The sequence below is a fragment of the Semicossyphus pulcher genome, unplaced genomic scaffold (genome assembly GCF_022749685.1).
Source record: "Semicossyphus pulcher isolate SPU_LCO1_2020_fin unplaced genomic scaffold, fSemPul1.0.p SCAF_18, whole genome shotgun sequence".
NCBI lineage: Eukaryota > Metazoa > Chordata > Actinopteri > Labriformes > Labridae > Semicossyphus > Semicossyphus pulcher.
This window is the reverse complement of record NW_027211691.1, coordinates 10363488-10382361: the sequence shown is the minus strand read 5'-3', so window position 1 is coordinate 10382361 and position 18874 is coordinate 10363488. Positions and strand designations below refer to the sequence as shown.

General features: G+C 43.3%; 1 protein-coding gene across 2 annotated transcripts in view; it reads right to left on the bottom strand.

Annotated features, from left to right (window-relative positions):
* Positions 1-18874, bottom strand: part of sema5a (sema domain, seven thrombospondin repeats (type 1 and type 1-like), transmembrane domain (TM) and short cytoplasmic domain, (semaphorin) 5A) — a 145899-nt gene that overhangs the window by 103175 nt on the left and 23850 nt on the right. For both annotated transcript variants that reach the window (XR_011308562.1, XM_069667533.1), the window contains exon 2: positions 3616-3828. Coding sequence is in view for 1 of the 2 variants with exons in the window: in XM_069667533.1 (XP_069523634.1) it covers positions 3616-3763 (148 nt within the window). In the remaining variant the exon portion in view is untranslated. The remainder of the gene's footprint in view (positions 1-3615; positions 3829-18874) is intronic.

Sequence of the window (18874 nt, the reverse complement as noted above, 5' to 3'; positions counted from 1 at the left end):
GATAACTTCTTGAAAACTTCTAGGCCTTAAAGTCTGCAGAGTTTTAGAGCTGTGGGGCTGAGGCAACGAAGCTGATTGCTGCTAGCTTTGGGGGAACTTCAGGGGTCGACAGACTAAATAAAAAGAAATTGCACGGATGCAGTTACAGTATGCACGTACATTTTACTGGCTTGTAAACGATGTTTGCAGCTTTTACAAGTCTGAATGCAGATGTCTTTCACTGAATCTGGTTTCCCATGGAACTCACAAGGATCGCAGAGCCTACCCCATTCATTTATACACATTTAAACAGTAAGGGCACGACGGGATGGCCTTTAAATTGAACCTAGAAATATCAGCCTGGTGCCACCCAGTGAAACTCAAGACCCAGCCGTTGCCCATGAATGACCTTGGGAAAATGAGAAGTTTTGAACTTATTCTGAAACGTGGGAATGTCAACAAGTTGCACACATTTTGATTCCCCTTGGGAAACGCAGAGTTGTTTTCTTCTCTCCTCAACTAAGTAGAGGTTCCTTCAAAATCGAGGAAAAATTTAAGGAGGGAAAAGGAGCATTTTGGTCGGGGAGATGCTTAATCTCTATGAACTTTAAAAAGCTACTGGGATTTGAAGAGAGAAAACAATCTATTGGAACTTATTCTTTGGGAAGTTAACTTCTCTGATGTGCACAATTATAGCAGCAAGGGGAGAAAATAACTGCCCAATCGGTAAGTAGATTACCGGCTCAATGCTCAGAACGGCTTCAAGCTTCAGAGATGGTCTGCAGCGTTAGTCAATAGTCCCTTTGTGTGAACAGGGTGTTAGTGCATCAATACCAGTGATAGAACAAAACCTCACCTGGAAATGGAAACCAAATGTCGTGCATTTAGAAGAAGTTAAGATTAAATATTTTCAAAGGGACTATTTCTTTGTGGGGAAGTAGTTGGATGTTAAAACAGGTCATGGCTTCTGAATTATTCAGTGTAACCATTGGAGAGATAATAAGAGATTCTTTAAGCTGCGAGCACCACAAGTTGAATATGTTGTCGTGGCATTGCAGCATAACTTTCAGAGACAATTATTTCAAGACCTGGGCAAACAAATCCCAAAGTAGCTGTGTTGTTAGATAACTCGAGTGAGTTAAACATAATATTTCTAAGAGACTGCCATCACAACAGATCACTCAGGCAAAAGACAGTGAAGCCTCCGTCTTCCTCTCTTTCTTTTCTCTTCCACACGGAGGTCTTTGTGTTGGTGAACCATGTCTGATTGCTAACCGTAATGCCGACCCTTTCTATTAATGCTTCTATATTTTAAAGAAAGCATTAAGCCACTGGAGCTTAATGGGCCATTCTGGTACATTAGAGAACACAAATGCATTGACCGCAGCTGACCCGCTGGCTGCTGGTTGATCCCCCTCATGCACAAAGCACACGGTGGGAACGTATCGCGTTAGCCGGGCAGTTAGTCATCATCATTGCGCTCAATTGGCGCAGAGGGATAGAGTGCTACCTCAGCTAACAATGGCACGCCAAACGACTGAGTTAGATGAAATGAGAGAGAGGGTCGACAGAACCTTTGCAAGCGTGTGGATCTTTGGACACATGCAGCGACCTTGTACTTCTAGTCACTTTTGCCCTACGCAGAATCCTGTGTGATTATTAGACTGTGACTCTACTGGCCTGAAAACGGCTCAATGACATTTTGCTGCTTCGCTGGGGGCAGACAGAACCGCATCGATCGCTATTGATACTTTCTGTAGTTGAAGTCTCACAAGCATTTCATTACAGGTTAGCTGTTCAATAGCAATGTAAGATAAGGATAAGGACAATGAAATCTGAAGCGAAACATATTGTACCTAACTCTGCAGAGCCAAGTAGTGAAGGCAGGAGGAAGGTTGTGTCTGCCTTGTGTCTCAAGGGAAGTAGAGAAAGGGAAAAAGACTAAGCAATGAGTAAAGAGAGTTTTCCTCCACAATCTGAAATCTTTATACAAGAAAGTAATAAGCTTCCATCTCTAGGTTGCTAAGCTTGTCAATCACGCAGCACATTTGCAGCTAACATTGATATTAACGCCTCAAAATTATTTGTACTTTTTAAAACAATGGGTCCTTGATTTTAGTCAGTACAACAGCAGGCAGCAGAGTTTTAGTCTGCAAAAACTTGATTTTTCCAGCTAAATAACGACTGACGGGCAGAATTGAATAGCAAGCCAACTAGCTAATTACGCTAACGCTAAATTGTTTGAAACTGTCTGATTTTTATTGTTTCAAGTTTAGAGTCATAATCTCGTAAAAGTGGTACATAAACATACGCATGATGACTTCATACATGTATGTAATATTTGGCTTAAAGCTCCTGTGAGGAGTTTTTTTCTGGTTATGAAACAGACTCAAATTAATTCTGATTACTCTATATGAGCTACAAAAGCAAACCAGAGCATCAGCGACAGGATTAATTATTTTTACATAGTTTGTTTTAATGCCTAAAACTGCTGGCGGGGGGGTAGGTGACAGATGAAGCGATTAACTACACGCTGCCTTTGTTTACATTTTCCATAGCAAACATTAAAGTGAGTGATACATATGACTGTTAAAGAAAGCAGCAGAATCACCACTTAAGCATGTACAGGACAAAATCAGCGAAGAGATAAGAGGTACGGCTTTGTCCATAGGGGGCGCCAAAATCAACACAAACCAAAAGTTCCTCACTGCAGCTTTAAGCTCGAGCTCAATGCCAGTTGTAAACAAAATAGAATAAATGAAGGTAACTATTATGTGGGTATTAAGCTAGTTAGCAGGGCATGCTAATGATTGCATCTTAAAATAGAACAGAAAACACTTTTTAAAATCCATTTCTGACATGTTTGCTTTTCATTTTGTGAAGGCTAAAAAGACAGCAGCAAGGTACTTTTCTTTATTATTTTTTGTTATCTCATTAATTTGCAAAGGCTATTAAAGTTGTAATCTCGAAGATCTCAGTTTCGTTCTCTCGCCTATGGCGATAAACCGTAATTGCGGGAGCACACGTCCCAGATATCCAGACAGTGTTGCATGTGTGACATCCTCGGTTGGCTCCGGTTGTAACTCTTGATTTTCCTGGCTGACGGTCCCTTTCCTTTTTAGACTGTTTGCCTTCATCTGAGCATCGAATTTGTTTCTTTTTCTTTGGATTTTCACTTATTATTGAAGTTGTATCTGAAGTCATCGATCTTTTCTTTGTTTGTTCAGCCATAGTAGATTACTGTTTACTCGCAACACTGTTGCACCAGACATCCAGTCTGTAATACTGCAAATACAAAGGCTTTCATCAGTGGGCCATAGGCTCAATCACCATTGTGTTACCTCATTCGGTGATAGTGACTTAACAGATTTATTTACATGATTTACATTTACATTTATAATTTGAATGTCTCCTAGCAACAGTAAAATGTTCTTCTAAAACAGTCCTGAAACTGTGAACAGTCTGCAAATCTAACCTTGGGTTAAGGAAGGGAAGGAGATGTTGGTGAAGGATGTGAAGAGAAAAGATAAAAATAACTGCAGCATGCAGAGAAGTTCACATTATCATGGAGGAAAATAGAAAAGTTAATGATTCGTATCGATGATGTCACCCTGATGTGTTTATGTGGACGCCTACCTGAGTGTGGGACGAGCGGGTGCTCCATCTTGTGACAGGGCGATTCAGGCAGCAGCACCGGCCCTCTCCGACTGGCCACGCCTCCAGGCCGCAGGACCAGCATGCACTGCAGCAGCAGCAGTGCATGCTGGGTAACAGGGCGTCCCATTGGGGGCCTGGGCTTGGCTCACTTCTCCTCAGGCCTCAGGGGCCAAGAGCAGTGGAGAGACACACCTGAAAGGACAGAAAGGGGATGTTAAAACAGAGGCTTAAAGCTTGATACAGTACAGCACCTCGCTGCATCACGAAGGATTCACTGCGGGAGCAGCAAAAATAAATCGTACAAAAAAGAAGGTGCAAAGAAAAAGTGTGACAGATTTAGGAAGGAAAAGGTTGGGGAGCTTTCTGAGCAACACCAGCCTGTGTGATCCTCACTGACACCCAGAGACCTCCCACCTCTCACCTCTGACACCCAGTGCATGAATCAGACACGGCTCTGCATTACTTCACCCCTCCTAATGTGTATGTGTGTCAGTGTGTGTGCGCCCTCTAATATATGAACCCTTTGTGCTTTCTTTGTTTCTACTACAGAGGAGCAATAGTTCAACGCGTGCTGCGTTTGTGCATTCATGTGCTATTCATTATTAAGAGTCGATTTGTTTGCCTGCATACGTGAGTGATATACGCGCACAGCTGCTCAGCACAGCGCTCCTCATGGGTCAATTAAATCCTATAGCTGCTGTAAATCTGATATGCTTTTATTCACAACCAAACCCTCAAATTGCTGGATGTGATTATTATAAAATGCTCACGGCAGCATCCCGGACGGAGAAGTCATTTGCCGCGAGCAAAACAAAGCAGCTTTTACATCTCAATTGTTGGTGATTTCTTTTCTTTGTGGGGGTGAATTGATGAGCAGTCGCGACCATTTACATCATTACTTTTTAATCATTAATGCAATGCTATTACCGAGATGGATTCACGCTGCGCGCGAGACAAGAATAAGCCTCTGTGTGGCTGTACAGCACATTTTGAGAGCGCGTGTGTGTGTGTGGAGCGAGCAGAGATGCAGAACGCCTTAAAGTGCTAGTAAGGGTAAGCATTTGCTTTGCTAATATCTCATGAGGGGAAATGTATTCTGAAGCCAAACCAGCGGAGCATTCTTATTATTTTATTGTATGCTAAACAGGCTTTTCATCTGCTGTCCAGTCGGAGGAGGAAAAATGGAGCTTTGTAAGGCAAGAACAGAACAAGCCTCCCTCCGTGACAGAGTTGATTTAGAGTGAATGGTGGGTTGCAAATAAGCAAGAACTATTAATATCGTGTGGAAAATGTAGAAAAAAATAGAAACTGAAGTGAGCCACAAAGGAAGGAATTGCTCTCCTCAGACAAACCCTCTCTCTGAAGTCTGAATCCCTCTCAGTGTTAGAAAGCTGGGAGTAGCTGTAGGGTAAAACAGAAGGCACCTCTCTCTTCCTGCTTTCAAATGAAATCCCTAATGCTGTGAGTGCGCCGCTTTTATTCCATTTTCCCCTTCAATGGAAAGTTTACTCTGCCGTTAGTGCACTTGAATGAGCCCCATGACCCCGGCACCTTCTTTATGGAATCCGTTCAAAGTCCAGTGTGATAAATGCACAGGCAGAGGTAAAGTAGATTTTCTTTTTTCACCCGCACAGAGTAATGTAAAACACCTGTCATCCGCAGCAGAGGGAAAGCAGGTGACAGCCGGTGAAAGTTGCCTCTCTCTTCTCCCTCTTTCTCTTTCGTCTCGACGGCTCACACGCCAGCTTCTGTAGTTCTGCAGTCGTGCTTTAGTCAACCCGTCGTTTTACATGTCACTTTTCTTTGTCTGCTGGTTTCCCTGTCAGACTTTAATGTTTTTTTCCCCTCTCACCAAAAAGCCGTTTCACCTGTTGAGTCATATTCCCCAGGTAGTTTAGTGATATGACATTCTTCCTGTCTTTTTTCATACAGGCTGATACGCCTTTATGTCTGCGTTTACAAAGGGATAATATTTCATAATCTGCTGGGAACAGAGGTGAATCTGAGTTAGAAAATGAGATTATTGATTTGTGCATGTGTGCGTGGACAGACGGGGCATTGGTTACTGTGTGCTTATGTGTCAGCCTCCGACACACACACAGGGCTGTCCGAGCAGGAGCAGGAGCCGAGGTCAGCGAGCTGCTTTGTTGACCCTGCTCCCTCCGTAACAGCCCCGCACACGACCTCCTGACAGCTCCTACATGCCTGCACACGCAGGAACATGCATCAGTCCCACCAGGAAGTCACAATGTTGGGGTCACATTTTTTGTGACTTTAGAATTTGTCATTCACGCTATTTCCCCCGCACTATACAGTAAAACCATAATAATACACCCATTACTTGATGTCCTCTTGTGAGCATTCATCCATGTGTCTGTGCTGAAAACTGTTTGCTGTCTACTTAGACTCGATACAAGGCATCTAGAAATGGCTATTGTCCAATCAGACACTTGGTACCTCACTTTCCACCAACCAGAGGCTCTGTTACAAATTTAGTCACTACTGATCTCAAAGAGAGGGAGCTCAACCAGTCTCTTATCAACCTTTTTATACTAGTGCAGCAGCCGAAATAACAAGTAAAACACTAAGTATAAAAGATAATGCGTAGATTCTCTCTTAGGCATATTGATAGCATAGTAATGCACATGCGCAGTGGGAAACAAGCATTTTAGGGCAATTTACTTCAGAATCACTCAACTTTTACACATTTTATTTTGGGTCTTATCACAGAAATCGACCAGAAGTGATGTCAGAAGACAAACCGCTCGCTCAGCTAATAGATGGCGTTTGTCCAAGTCGCTCAAAAAAGGTTGTGTAAAATTTTGTACAGCAGGGGATCCCAACCACTGGGTTGCGGTCCTTGAGTCGTTTAGTACCGGGCTGCCAAACCCAATAGGTGTCTGTGACATTCCAAACATACGCGGGGTCAGAATCGTTGTGTGGGCTGTGCGAAGTGTGCAGCCGCACAAGGCCTCGCGGCTCTAAAGACACTGCAAAAGTAGCCTAATTCCGCAGGAAAACCGCAGACCTGGCAACCCTGGCTTCGCAACCCATGACGTGATGCCTGATGCTCCTCTACAGCTCTGTGTCTATCAGTGAAATATATGAACTACACAGCATATGGACATATGACCGCATTGTATCATCTCATTCACAGCATGTGGAGGATGAAGGTTGTTGGAAATAGAGGACAGATCACGATAATTGTACTGCACGAGTCAGGACGACGATATTTTGTCCTACCCCTACTTAACACACAAATCGGGGACACCATCATAAAAGATCTGCTCCACAGCACTGATGGTGGTCGAAGATTCAACAGGGTATCTTTAATTTTTGTTTAACTACAGAATATATTCAAAATAAAATATTTTCTTTCATATATGAAAGAAGCTAATGAAGGATCTAAGTTACTTTCTGTAATGTCAAAACGCCAGTGAACTCTGACTGTTCCTGCCTTACTTTCTACATCTGGGTTTAATTCATCTGTATTGACATGAAATAGAGCCTAATGAAAACCTGTCTTCACATGTTGAAACAATTAAGAACTGTTAAACGTAAGGTACTGTAAATATTTATAAGCCATCATTTAAAAAATGCATGTGTCACTTTAAAGAGCCACAGATAACCTGATTTATGCCCACACATGCACATGCATCATGCTTTGTAGTAACAGAGCGCAGACAGACAGCCATGACTTGATTTAAATCCAGACTGTTCCAACAGTTGCTGCGTTTCCCTGCACTGATCTCTGGTGGATCCTGTTTTCTCTTTAACTCACCACAAGCCACCGACTCGGTCCTGTGGGAGAAAGCTGTGAAAGCTTTCCGAGCAGTTCGGCGCTCTAAACTCTAAATCATCTCCAGGGCATTAGTACAAGCCTCCACCTCCACCTCCTCCTCCTGCTCCCACTCCTACTTCTTCTTTCTCCATCTCTCTTTCACACCTCTACAAATACAGACACACAAAGAGACAGGAGCAGTACCAGAGCATTCACAGCACACACTCGCACTGAAATCACCCTGGGACCCGGTGATGGATAACACACCGGTGCATTCTGGGCACTTAGCAGAGGGAGCCGGAGCCACACACAAAACGTTACATGGGGTAAACGTGTTGACATTTTAAACGCATGTACAGAGCAGATAACGCAGAATGAAATGTCCTTTGTAGAATTTTGAAAGAAACAGAGAGCAGGGCGCCTTCAAATGTGCATTCAACATTATCCACCATCAACATGATTCATAACCCAGCGTATTTAGACATTGTGATTAAATCTGGATGGTACATTTTCCACAAAATATTGACTGTAATCTGGTTGGTTTAATAACCCTAACTGATGAATACAAGTATCTCTGCAGTCTAAACTAATCACTTGGTCACTGTTGTGTGCGATAGTGGTGTGTAGTTTGTGTGCTGTGTTCCTGCCTTTCACTCTCTCTCTCTCCTCTTTTCTCTCCGGGTGCTGCTCTTCCACTCTGTGCAGCTGGTGATTGAGCTCACCTGTGCCAACTTCCCAATCAAGGCAGGAGTTTAAAGAGCAGCAGAGAGGAGGCAGCCGGTGCCAGTGGGCCATTCAGCTGTGGTTGTCTGGTGTCTACTCGCTAGTGTGGTGTTTTTCCCCAGTGACTGTGTATAACGTTGGACGACACGTCTCCATCTGCTCTCATTGTACGAAATTGAAGCCAAATTAGCCGCCGTGACGGGCGCTGCCATCTTGCGATGGTGACGTCATTTGGAGCCAGAGTTGCACAGTAGAGATCGGCGGGTGGAGCCACCGTAGCCACTTCCGCTAACCAAACACACACTTAACTTGTAGAAAAAAACAGCAAAGATCCCACATGTCAGCGTGTTTAACAGCAGAACAGCTTCATGTGTTGGTCTGAAGCAGACGTTCACAGAAACTTCAATGACTGTAGTGATTGTTTTAGTTACGTTTCCTCTCGCCAATCGTCCTCTTCTCTGCTAATCGGGAACAGGAGCCGTATTGGTCAACAGAGCTGTCAATCATCCTTTTTACGGCACTAAATAACTAATTAAAACTAAACTTGTTAGAAAAATTAACACGTGGACATAAATCAGCATGATAAAAACTAACTATACTGACAGAAACCATGTTTGTGAAACATTTATTTTAGGTGTATTTTGATTTTATAGTTTGACTCACGTCCCATCTGTTAACATGGAGAAGGCAGGCTTTATGACCTATACTGCAGCTAGTCAGCAGGGGGCGCTAGAGAGGGTTTGGCTTCACTTTCAGGGAGCTGTCATGCCGTCCATCTTTTTATACAGTCTTATGGTTTTTCCTCTGCGCCCTTAGTGTTTCGTTATTGTTGTACTTTTAGGACACATAGATCGTCTTTTGTTCTTTTTGTGACAGTTGCTTGTTTTCACTGTTAAATTAAGTTTAACTTAGTTTGTTAACAGTCATTATTTTTGCTTATAATTTCCCGTCTTTGTCCTGGGTTTTGTTTTATTGTCACTCCCCTCATCCCCCGACCATCTTCGGGGAACTCAACAGCGACTCTCTGACGTGTTCATCAAATCATCACATGCAAATTATTGAAGACATCTGACATCAATTTAAGCAATCAAAAAATCACAACAGATGAACAACAGGGGCGAGTGAATATGAAGCAGATGGACATCAGAGAGGCACAAAAGCCTATTATTATTATTCCTCTGAGATACTGTGCAGCTCTGGTGGTCTGGTGTCCTCTTTAAACCAAATAAAGACAGCATGTTATTTGTGAACCTCCACAAAAAAAGCACACGAATATTAATGCAGAACAGAAGTCCACTCGCAGGAAAACGTATCGGGTTGAATAATGTTTTGGCTCGGACAGCTTTTGGAGAGTTACATAATGACTTTATTACACACACACACTCCTCTGCATCTTTGCATTTTGGCACTCGAAGTGTCAGCTAGCTAATCAATTGAAGTCTTCCTGCAGTAACGACTGTAGAGAGGATCATTTTAACACCGCTATTGATTTTGTCTGACTTCAGGATGGTTGAATTACAGCAGACATAATGAATACACTCCTGAATAAGAGTAGCTCTGTATTCATCACACTGACACGCACACACAGGTTACATATAAACACGTTGAGCGGTGCCGTGATGATCCATCTGTCCAAACACAGACGCAGGAGTTTGGGGTCACAACACACTTCGCTCTCAGGCAGGACGCGCACACACACACGTCAGTAAAACCAACCCAGACTTTGCTTTAGACAAAAACACACAAAGACAAAACAGAGCTGCTTTTTATAGCCGCATGTCTGTCAGGCAGATCACTTAAACGCCTGTTTGTGTGTGAGTGTTTATCACTTGTTCTATCAGACGGGTTATTGCCAGTTTTTGTTGATTCTGGCGTCTCGTGTTTAGACCGAAGCATACACAGCGATGTTTGCTCTTTACTTCACTGTCTGAAAAGGACAGCTGACTGTCTTCATTTTGTGAATGTCAGATTGATTGATTCGCTCCTGATTGAACCAAATTTTTGATTTATAAATAAGTCAGAACCCGACTTCAAGAGTTGCTGAATGAACTTTTGATTCACAGAATATCAAACTAGGTGACCGCCTGACTGTCTGGCTGTGTGACAAATGATCCGACAAAATAAGGAACCAGACGACCGACTGACAGAGAGACTGATGATGCGCCGCAGTGACTGAATGACTGCGGTGTAAAAAACAGCATGATTGACACTTCCAGTGGCCAAGTGACTGAATTTTTTTCTCTCGGGCTGTCAGGAGGATCTTTTTTTTCACTGCCATGTGTCAGATTTCTCAAACTTCTATCGCCATCTATCCCCTTTTCTGTTCGTACCTCGCAGTGACCTTTTCCCTCCCTGTTCCAGTCCACCTCAGTCCGCTGGGCGTCTCATGGGGGCTCAGCAGAGGATGACAGACGGAGAGAGGGAGCGATGATATCGCCATCAAAGGCTCATCGCGGCACAGCAGGGTCCTTTCCACCTGACGACCCCCGGATCAGCGAGCAGATTAATTCCTCGCGGAGAAATGTTTGTGTCTCCCCAAGAGTGGGATTGAAAAGCGCGCTTGGATCCGACGGCTTGTTTGTTTCGAAACCTTATCTGGGATGCACAGAGAGGCCTCTGAAGCGCAAATCAAACGTGCAAGTGTGCAGTTTGTCTTTGTCGCTACTTCACGTTGTTTTTCAACCCCTCAGACTTTACACGCAAACAAACACGTTGCTGAATGCATTTCACACTCGAGCCTCCTTACTCTCTACCAATACTTCTGTGCAATTAGATCGAATTAGTCATTCAGTTTGTGTTCGTGTGAGACAGAATCAGACTCAAACTGAGGCCTACGTGAGCATGTTAAGTATTAGATGAAATATTTACTATATGGTGTTGTAAAAGAGTTTACTTAGTGCTCATCCATTTCTTGTTTTCCTTCATTATAAAGCACTTTAAACCACATTATCTGAGCTACATCCTCTTTCGTATTACTCTTTCTTATTGTTATCTTTCATATCTCTAAACAAGTCTGGCATTTTTCTGTGGTTTAAGGATTCCTTTGTGAAGTAAAACCGCACAATGAAACTGACAAAAAAGAAGAAATTTAAGTCTCACTTCGGCAGTGACAGCATCCCCTACATGGGCATCCATTCTTCCCTTCCCACATTTACGAAGGCAGAGCGTAACAACTAGTGACAAGTTATTTGTGAGCTAAGCCTTTAGGTTTCACCATTTGAATAGAAGCAAGTTAGCCTAGCTAGTTAGCTTCTTTTTCCCATTGGAAAGGAAACTTAAAGAGGGGGTATGATGCTATTTCACATTATAAGACATACAATGTTACAATGTTGGATGTCCAGATTAAACGTGGGTGAAGTTTCAAATCTGTAGGTAAAAGTATGTTGGAGTAATCACCAGGCTTCTCAGATCAGTCTGCAGGCTACTGTGAACGCCAGGTTTCACACTGTGACGTCACAAAGTGCAGCCTCAGCAGGCTTTTGAAAGCTGGCCAATCAGAAGAAAGTGGGCTTGTAGGTGCGGGGTTTCTTAAAGGGACGTTTCAGGCTGTATAAGGGCACTGCACAGAGCACCAGTGTGAGAAACAAGAGGACTTTTTTTAACTGTAAATTATGCTAAGCTACGAGTGATACCTGTGGAGGTTAAGCTTGAAATTTGCGCTGGTTTAGCTTAGCGGTTAAATCACACTTACATGTATAGAGGTACAGTCCTTGATGCGGCGGCCCCGGGTTCAACCGCGTGTCTACTGCCACGCATCGTCCACACTCCCTCCTCCCATGTTTCCCACACTATCCACTGTCCTCCCGCTCAAATAGAGGCATGCAAGACCATAAAAATCTTAACTGTCTTTATAGTTGTTTCTGATTTTATTGTATTTGTCCTTAATTTGAAAAACTGTAGCACTAAAAGTTTTGAATTTCAGTTGAACTTCTTGGCCCAGCGGATGTGTTTGTTTGTTACTAAGAAAAGCTTCCTTCGTCTTCTAGAAATCACTGTTTGGATTTGCATTGTAGACACATATTCTAGTGAAATACAACATATTTGCGTTCACATAATCTGACTGAGAGTCTGAAATCCAGTATGTTTCACAAGCAGCTCTATACTGGAATAAACAGTAACTCAAACAAACACTGGCTCAGTTTCCCCCCTGTCGCAATGACGTTCCTTGACGCTCCAATCTGTTGTAAGGTTTGTGATTGCGTGAAGGATTTGGAAAAACAGATCTGTGATTTACTGTGTATGTTCTGCCTTCGGCATATGGAGAGAAGGCACACAGCTGATGAAACGCAGGCGCTGGGGACAAGAAACAGCAAGAAACTCGCATTGCAGCTTCTTAACTTGGTTTAAAGTTTGTTTCCAGAAACTTCTGCTGAAACTTTTTACAGTAAACAGTCTCGGGTCAATTTACGAAAATGTCACCCTCCTCTGCTCTTGAGTAATGGTTGTAAACACCTCCGCTTTCTTCTGCTCTTTTTGTTTTTCTTGAACATACTGAAAAACACAATGAATCTTTAACATACCAAAGGCTGTGCACTGTGCTGTCTTGAGCCCTGACGACCACAACCATAGCTTTGGTCCGGTTAAATCTGGGACGTACATCACACACATTTGCCACAGAAACACACACACACTCACTCTCTCCACTGTCTTGGTAAAAAAACACACCCAGCAATTTCATTCGAGTCCCGCCCTAACTCTCCAGAGGTTCCCGAATCCTGCTGTTATTTTTACTCAGCTAGCTTAGCCTATAGCACTCATGCTGATGCATCACCACGTGTGTGAATGCGGTCTGCCAGTGTGTCTACACAACATCATTTCTAGACGACGAGAGGCTTCAAAAACATGCAATATGCAGCCGAGGAAAGGCTGAGAGAAACATCCGTGTGAATGCTCTCGCACGCCACTTGATTAGCAGTGTGGTCCTGTCTTGCTGCCTCCATGATTGCTGGAAGTAGTTCAGTAAGTAGCTATCACTGAAAAGCTTGCAGGATATGTCTTTGAATACAGAGCAAACTGTTAACGTCCAAATTTAGGTCAAGGTAAGGCAGAGCCAGGAGCCAGTTTGCTCGGCTTCTTCTCTTTTAAGAGGTTACTAAAATAATACACACTGAGGAAGCTTTTAATTTTTATTAATTTCTTTCAGAAAATGCACTCAGTTCTCTCTCCTCATTCTTGGAAATAGTTTGATCAGCTTTCTTGTCGTTGTGTCTTGTTAGATAAGAGGATTCATGCATCTGCCATAACTGTAAGCTAAATATTTAGCTATCACAGCTGGCTAACTTAGCTTAGCACAGAAGCTGTGTGTCTCAATTCAGGGACTGCATCCTTCGTAGCCTGTGTCAACCACTGAGGCTGAACTGAAATGAGACGGTCTGGTCTATCTGCTGTTCCTGCCCTTACCCTTGCATCACCAAACGCTGCTCCTGTAGCCTAGCAAGAGGTAGCTAGTAGGGCTGTCACTTTCCCCCAAAGTCAAGTACGAACGAATTCAATGTGATGTGGAATTTGTGTGAATGATATCGAACAGTAAAATCAACACGGCTTGGCTCATAATTTCCTCCATTGGTTTGTAGCAGGCAGCGTATTATCGGCATCTGCTGGAATACAAGGCTACTGTAAACCTGATGCATTCTGGGACTCTGGATAGCATATTACTAGTTTGTTCGCGGACAAGCGTTAGCCTGTCTGCTGTGCTCAATTCAATCGCTTCATTACAGTTCAAACTATTTCTTCACCAGAACAATATATCGAGTTGTGATTGTAAACTGATAGCCCTAGTAGCTAGCTGGCTAACTTGCTAACATAGCTTATGTCACATAACTTAACGTTTTATTTTAAAGATAATTTGAAGTTTTGAGGCCCCTTTTCGTGTTCTTTACATTTGTATCGTGAGCTATTCCATTGAAATGTATCCTCTGCCACTTGAGAGTTCATCATCTGGTTTGTATTGGTGCACAATGAATCTCAAGATACGTCGGGCCACGAAGGACGCACCCGATGGATCCTTTGTGGACAGGGGAAAGGAGGGCGCATTTGTCGGCCCCATCTGAAGGAGCCTTTGAAATGGGACAGCCTTCAACAAGCCGCTGTGACGCAATTGGCCTTTGAAATACATCCTTCGATGGACGCAGCCCCTGAATTGGGACACAGTGAGAAACAGAAAGCCTGGGACTGTTCAAAGCCTTAGAAGACATAGCTACCTTACCCCACCAGAGTTTGGCATTTCATCAGTATCATTTTTTAGCAAGAAGTGACCATATTTGGACAATAGGGTGGAGCTGTAGAGGACAAAGGGCTTAGCAAATGCTTTCAAAGCTAAATAATCGATTTTTTCCAGGCTTATTCATTAGCTAGCTAGTAAGTAGTAAACATAAGAAGAAAGGTATGGTTAGCGCAGGCATCAATACCCAGGATGCTAGAGTTCTCACACAAGAAAAACTGGAGCACAGTTCTTGGACGGTCCAGGCTTTCTGTTTCCTTCTGTTTCTATGCTTTATGCTAAGCTAACTTAGCCTTTCCTCAGGGCTGTACCTTTATATGTAGCGTTCAGACAATCTTATCCAATTCTCTGCATAAGTCAAACATTTTTTTTCAAAATGTTAAACTAAAGTTTTCTTAAAGAAAAAGAGCCAGAAAGACTTTAAAAAATAAACAAAGCTACGTGAAGCGTAGAGAGAGGAATGAAACTATCATCTTCATTAGGATCAGTGGACAGCACATATTCTGCCTGTCAGTGCCAATTAACGTTATTCCACAAGTCCTACCGCCAGCCTGCTGTGCTGAGAGATGTCTGTATAACACATTGTCAGCTTGTGAAAAAAAAGATCCAGTGGCCGACCCAGGCACTGATCGTCTGTTAAGACAGCGGCTCTGACACACAGCCCGGACCCTCGGGCTACTGTCTGAGCCGATCTCAGCGTCGAGAGAGAGCACTGTTCACAGGGAGAAAATTGTCACAACAACCTTGCAGCTCTGGAGTGTCTTAAATCTCAGAGAAGAAACAGAGTTTGTCAGCGCTGTCCCAAAACTACATCTCACTGAGAGTAAATATTTCCATAAGAGCTGCAGCAAGGTACTACAAAGTTACCTCTGTGACAGGAAAGCAAAGTGTTTGGTCCCTCGTACAAAGTTTGGAGGCACTTCTTCAATGCCTGTGTCATCCGTGACTTTGACTTAACAGCGAGAACTGACGAATAACACAGTGCCAAAACCCTAAACTGATTTGTAAGCATGGAATCGTGTTCTTTTTCACTCCAGAGATGATCAAAACAATCCCCTAATGGATGTTTGAAGAATTTTCTGTCATTTTCTCGACGTTTTACTTCTTGGGTGATTCACGGGCTTCAAAGATTTCTTGCACTTCAAAGCCTCCGTTATCCTCTGTGAGATGTTTTAGCAGGGCCAATCCGCTAAAGAGCAGCGGTGTCATCTGACGCCTGATCAAGGCAAGAGTGCGGAGATGGACACAAGACTTAAATAATAACCCACCCCACGTGTAGGAAATGCAAACATTAAACTCCTGGCTATACCCTGCACATTAACACCTCACCTGAGGCTGCACGATAAGGGGCATAAAACCCACCTCGGAGGAATGGTGACATTTTTAAAGCTTTAATTACATGCATGGCTAACGGGTAGCCGACTGTCTCACTGGGCGCAAAATTACACTATCACAGTCTACAGCTGTGCTCACACGCAAGTGTAAAACCGTCTTGCCATTCACACAAAAACACCTGCTCTCTGCACCTCGGAGGTGAAGAAGCAAAGTGAGGGCACTTGCTGCTCTGCCAATATTAAGGGCCACTACTAACAACAGGACCATGCAGCTCATTGATCGTTACTTTTCTAAAGGGCACGGACGCGCCTCACAGATGAATGAAATGCTACCTTGATGCTAACCAGTCTCTAAATGAAAAGAAAATGACAGTCATGCAAGGGTAAATTCCTCTCATTGGGCTGAAAATGTGAAATCAGCGAGTGGAGACTTCTCTTCATTTGGTTCTGCACAGCACTCACTGCAGTTTTGAATCATCCAATTACTAATATCGCAATCAATCATATCAGCTTTAGCGCTGACAGGAGATGACTGGGGGAGTGATGGATGAAATCTCTCTCAGATAGATTCCACTGCAGGGGAGGTCGAGCGTCTTTGGTTACACTTTACATTTACGGAGCCGCACAGAGCTTTGCATAAAAATGTACTTTCTAACGTTCCACATCTCCTTTAGAAGCTGTAACAGAACCTTCAGTTATTGAACTTTAGAACAATCCTGAAACATTCATACTAATTCATTGGCCTTTACTACATTTAAGGTGGAAAAATTGTACCGATTTCTCCTGTGTACTTACTTTATATATCCCATACTATAAAAACTGCAAGACCTACCATTGCTAAAATGTGTTGTTCCCAAAGTATGAACGTGTTTGGGTAAGAAAGATTTCAGGTTGACATACTATGTTGCTGCTATTCCTGGCCAGGTATCCCCGTATGAAAGACCTCTGACCTCTAAAGGACAAACCTGGTTCAATAAAGGTTAAGTGAAAATAGCTTTGTGAGATGTGAGTGGGGGAGAGGAGAGTAAATATATAAGACTATAAGAACATTTGGCCACAATTAGAGCAGACTGGGTAGACGGTAGCTCAGTCTGTAGGGACTTGTAGTGACCAGAGGGTGGCCGGTTCAAGTCCCAGTACGGACCATCCATGGAATTGGGGCTGACTGCTGGAGAGGTGCCACTGTTGAGGTGTCCTTGAGCAAGGCACTGAATCCCCCCTCTGCTCGGGGCACATGTCCATGTGCAGCCCCCTCACTCTGACATCTCTCCATTAGTGCACGTCCAAAGAGTCCTGTTTGTTCATGTGTGTAATTCAGGCCTTTGTGTGTGAAGCACGTTTGTACGAACAGTAAAGAAGATACGCCTAAAGTGTATCTTCTTTTTTTTCTCCTCAAATTACTAGAAGTTGCTGGATGTGTACATTCACAACTGTTTGCTTACAAGTGTACATTATCACCTCTACAGGCGACGTCAGTGTTGTGGTTACAGCTCATTCCTGGTGGCCAAAAACAGTGACACAGTTAAATCAGTTATTGCAGAATGAAGGGTTTTAATGTTAGAGATAGGTAACGAACACCTTCTTTAAAATATGGACTAGAAGTAGCAGTCTTTTTTGGGGGGTTTCCCAAAAGACAAAAGGTTTTCTATATTTAATAATAAAAACGTGTATACAACTATTTCAATTTATTTTCATTTGAAACGCATTCAAAACACACAAATTATCATGTCAAGTCTGCAGTCTTGTTAGCTACCGGTGTAGTTGAGTTCAGCCTACGGTAACGTTGATTGTTGTGAGGATGGCGGCTACACTGGCGATCTTAACGCTGCATGTCCGTGACGAAGCTTTAGCTGGATTATAGGGTAAAATACCTCTGCATTTTATACTGGTATATTAGACACACTTTTAATGCTATTTTTAATCTAAAAAGTGGGCTGCGTCCTTTACTGGTGCGCTTAACACACCAAATTTTGCAGTATGTGCGTTTGACTTTTGGTTAAAATGTGACGGATCACATTTTTGCTCAAAAGATGAGTTTTTCCCTGAATTTATGAATCATTAGTCTTGTGCACAAGCTCTCGCTCTCTTTCTGCTGAACTTGTTCTGTGTCTTTAATCATTACTTGACTGTAGCCTTGCACTTCCATAGAAAGAAAACCAAACCTCTCTTCATGTAGCACATTTTTGGCTAAGATAGTTAAAAGTGTGTTCTCTTGTTTTACTTTACAAAACAAGCTCACTGATAACTTTTTCAGCTAATTGGCCAGCTGTAACCGAGTTGGCGAATCATGTGGCATAATCTGCATGGCAACACGAACAGCTGAAGTCATCAGTTATTATTTTGTCAAAATTTCGGCCCTTCTCTGGTAAAAGTCTCAGTCGGTCGAACCCAGAGGGAGGCAGGGGGCAGGGAGAAGTGTACTACCCACATGTTTCTTGCAATCAACATCTCAAAGATAACAAGCCTAACAGGCTGCCAACTCCTACAGCTCAGTAATTATATGCCTGAAAAACAACAACAACCACCTCTTTGGCTGTAAAAAAAATAATCCCCACGTTCTGCACTTCGACACACAAAAAGGACCTGCAGATGGGGAGGGAGCCATGAGGACGCTGCCTTACTGTATCTGAAGAAATGTGGCAGGAGGGATAGTAAATTAGCTCTTGGCTCCACTGGAACCAATTAATTACGCAGGCGTGTGCGTGTCTGTGTGTGTCTGCTGAGTGGCCTGGCCTTTGTAATTTGTCCCGTTAGCACCAGAGAGAGGCACAATAGCAGAAAGTTATAGCGTTAATGAGAGGGAGAGACGGGTTGGGTTAACGGCAGCTGTTTCAACACAGAGAGGATGAAGCAGAAGCGGTCTGTATTTGTGTGTGCATGTGTGTGCCTGCCTGAGTCTACCGTCTCCCCAAACATGTCTCCTGAGGGTGAAGTGGAACAACAGAGGAGCAGAGTCGTAGACGGAGCCTGCAGGCAAGCGATGTGATCGTGTCTCAGCTAGACCAAGCAAACACATGTAGGCCTATTCTCGCCTGGATCTTTTCTCTCTCTCTCTCTCTCTCTCTCCCTCTCTCTCTCTCTCTGTCTGTCTGTCCTTTCCTTTCTTTCTTTCTTTTTCTGCGCGCTAGAAAGAAGCCTGAAGGATCGTGTGTCACAGAGAAGTCCACTCTGACAGGCAGC